The sequence below is a fragment of the Penaeus vannamei genome, chromosome 25, assembly GCF_042767895.1.
Source record: "Penaeus vannamei isolate JL-2024 chromosome 25, ASM4276789v1, whole genome shotgun sequence".
NCBI classification, from domain to species: domain Eukaryota; kingdom Metazoa; phylum Arthropoda; class Malacostraca; order Decapoda; family Penaeidae; genus Penaeus; species Penaeus vannamei.
Genome location: NC_091573.1, coordinates 9586832 through 9589331, shown reverse-complemented (window position 1 = coordinate 9589331; position 2500 = coordinate 9586832). Strand labels below are relative to the sequence as shown.

The 2500-nt window shown below is 42.1% G+C and overlaps 1 protein-coding gene across 2 annotated transcripts in view; it reads left to right on the top strand.

Annotated features, from left to right (window-relative positions):
- The window catches only part of LOC113804660 (uncharacterized), a 4385-nt gene that overhangs the window by 604 nt on the left and 1281 nt on the right, over positions 1–2500 (top strand). The window contains exon 2 of one of the 2 annotated variants that reach the window (XM_070138838.1): positions 1276–1499. In XM_070138838.1, the coding sequence (XP_069994939.1) occupies positions 1303–1499 (197 nt within the window). In that variant the 5' untranslated portion in view covers positions 1276–1302. Of the gene's footprint in view, positions 1–651; positions 898–1275; positions 1500–2500 lie in introns of both variants that reach the window. The other variant, XM_070138839.1, reaches the window with a different exon arrangement.

The window sequence follows — 2500 nt, the reverse complement described above, 5'->3', positions numbered from 1 at the left end:
AGTGAGAATAGTAAGGTCAGTAGTCAATTAACAATTTACCGAATAAACATAAAATCTATATCAAGTCATAAATAAACCAAAGGCGTTTCCTATGTCACGTGACTATCCCTGGGAATGTTAGGGTTTCTCTGTTACAAACCATTCAACAGTCAGCTTGTTTTCCTTTTTTTTCTTCTGGCAATGAACGGTAAGCGAAAAAATAGTAAATAAAGTTATATGATAAAGTTTTTGAGCCATTGAGTTACAATTATTTAAGGTTTGAATATATAGTTTCAGGATATAAAGGCGATGAATATGCGAAACTTCTTATCTAAAATCATAGAATCAAGCAGATGAATTAAGCAGCAAAACCGTTATAAAAGTAAAGTCATAGGAAAAGACACGTATGTAAATCTAGATTTGAAATTAGTAAGCACAAATTCCACCAAACCTGCCTGTAACCGAAAAGCTACAACCTTAAACTAGATTAAGTAAAAAATACAAAAATCATGAAAATCTAATTAAAGAGTGATAGTTACAAAAAAGATAAATAAAAAAATCCCCCCAAAAAACAGAACCCCGCGATAAAAAAATCAATAACCCCAAAGATAAAAAATAAATAAATAAAAGGACAGAACCGATGCAAACCAACCCTTTGTATCCTCCCAACAGAGAAACCCCGACGCCCGCCGATCACGTGACCCATCCTCGCTTTCCCGCCATGACGTTAGACTTCTTGGTCAATCCTAACCTAGTCGTGAAGCCCCTGAGACCTGTGTGGTACACCATCGCCCAGGTCTCGCTGCCTCTCGGTACCAGGGAGCTAGACGCGGTGCAACTGGCTTCGGCGCTGGCCATCATATTTCGTGTTCAGATCCTGTTGTACGATGTGTTTAACCGGTCGCCCAAGCGTGGCAGGTTAGTTTCGTTCGGAGATTTGTTTTTTTTTCGATTTTCGTCTGGTTTTTAATGTTTTTTTTTCTCTCTTTTCTTATTTCCATTTTCCCCTTTTCTTCTCTCTCTCTCTCTCTTTTTCTGTGTGTGATTCTCTTCTGTTCCTTCACACCTCGATCTTTTAAACTACCGCTTCTTCTTTCATCGTTCTTCTCGACCTCCTCAACCTGTTCTTTTGCCTCACCCTCATTGTAAACTTTTCTTCAACATAAAACCCAAATCCCTCCCTTACCTCATACCCTACCACCCTCATCCTCTCTCTCTCTCTCCCTCTCTCTCCCCCTTCCCCTTTCCCCAACCTCTCTTTCACCCTCCGTCCTCCCCCTCGCCCCCAACCCAAAGGACCAACCAACGATCACCCAACAAGCCATGGGATCACGCGACGTAGGAGCCGAGACAGCCACCTTGCAGTTCACTTACTCCTACCCGATGTACGAGGTGGACGAACCGGACGGGACCAAGAACACCATTGCCCTCTCCTCCATCGCCGTCGGCCTCATTCTCTTCCTGGAGACGCTGCTTGACGAGGGCCCGGCGACCAGCACTTCTGCAGGCAGGGCTGAGAGGTATAATATGGGGGTAGGGGTGGGGTGGGATGGGGATGGGGGTGCTTTGGGATCAGAGAGTCAGATATGTGGGGAAGAGAGAGGGAGATAGAAGGATCACAGTGAGAGAGAGGAAATGAATAAGGGAGAGGGAGATCGGAGCGAGAGAGAGAGAGAAATAGAAGGGAATGAGAGAGAGAGAAAAAGATAGGGGAGTCAGGGAGAAAGAGAAGAGGGATAGGAGTAAGAGAGAGAAGGATCACAACGAAAGAAAGGAAATTAATAAGGGAGAGGGAGATGAGCGAGCGAGAGAGAAAAGGATAGGGGAGTCCGGGAGAAAGAGAAGGGGGATATGAGAGGGAAAGATAGAAATAGTGGTGAGAGAGGAGTAGAGAAAGAGATGGGTGGGAGAGAATGGGAGAAGGGAGTAGCAGAGAGAATGAGATGGAGAGAAAGGGAAACGGGGACGTGAAAGATTATGACAAAAAAAGGATTGACGGTGAAAGAGAGAAAATGGGTTAGAGGGATGGGAGAGAAGAAGGAAGATATTAAACTAGAGAAACGGAAATGTGAGAAGAGAGAAGGAAAAAGGACGGGAGAAGACGAGAGAGGAGGGGGAGTCAGAATAAGGATCTTAAGGAAAGAACGAATTATGGGTAGAAATAGAACGAGGAAAAATTATATTCTATAAAGTAGAGGAAGAAATAACAAAAAAGGAAATAATGAAAGTGGTGCTAATTAAATGACAGGTAAGTTGCTGTCCTTTCTGAAGAATTAATACCATGTGAGTATTTATTTATGTGTGTTTTTACAGTTTTATTTGATTTTCTTATATTGACAGTATATATATGAAACTGCTAAAGGGTTATAATTCATCCAGTAGCTTTTATATCAGAATTTTTATTTGGTCTCACGGTTATACATTTGCATATCAATCGCACTAAAATCTCCCATTTCGCCGAAATAATCAAACATCTCTTTCAAACCGATATAGAAAATATACACATTGACACCAGCCATAA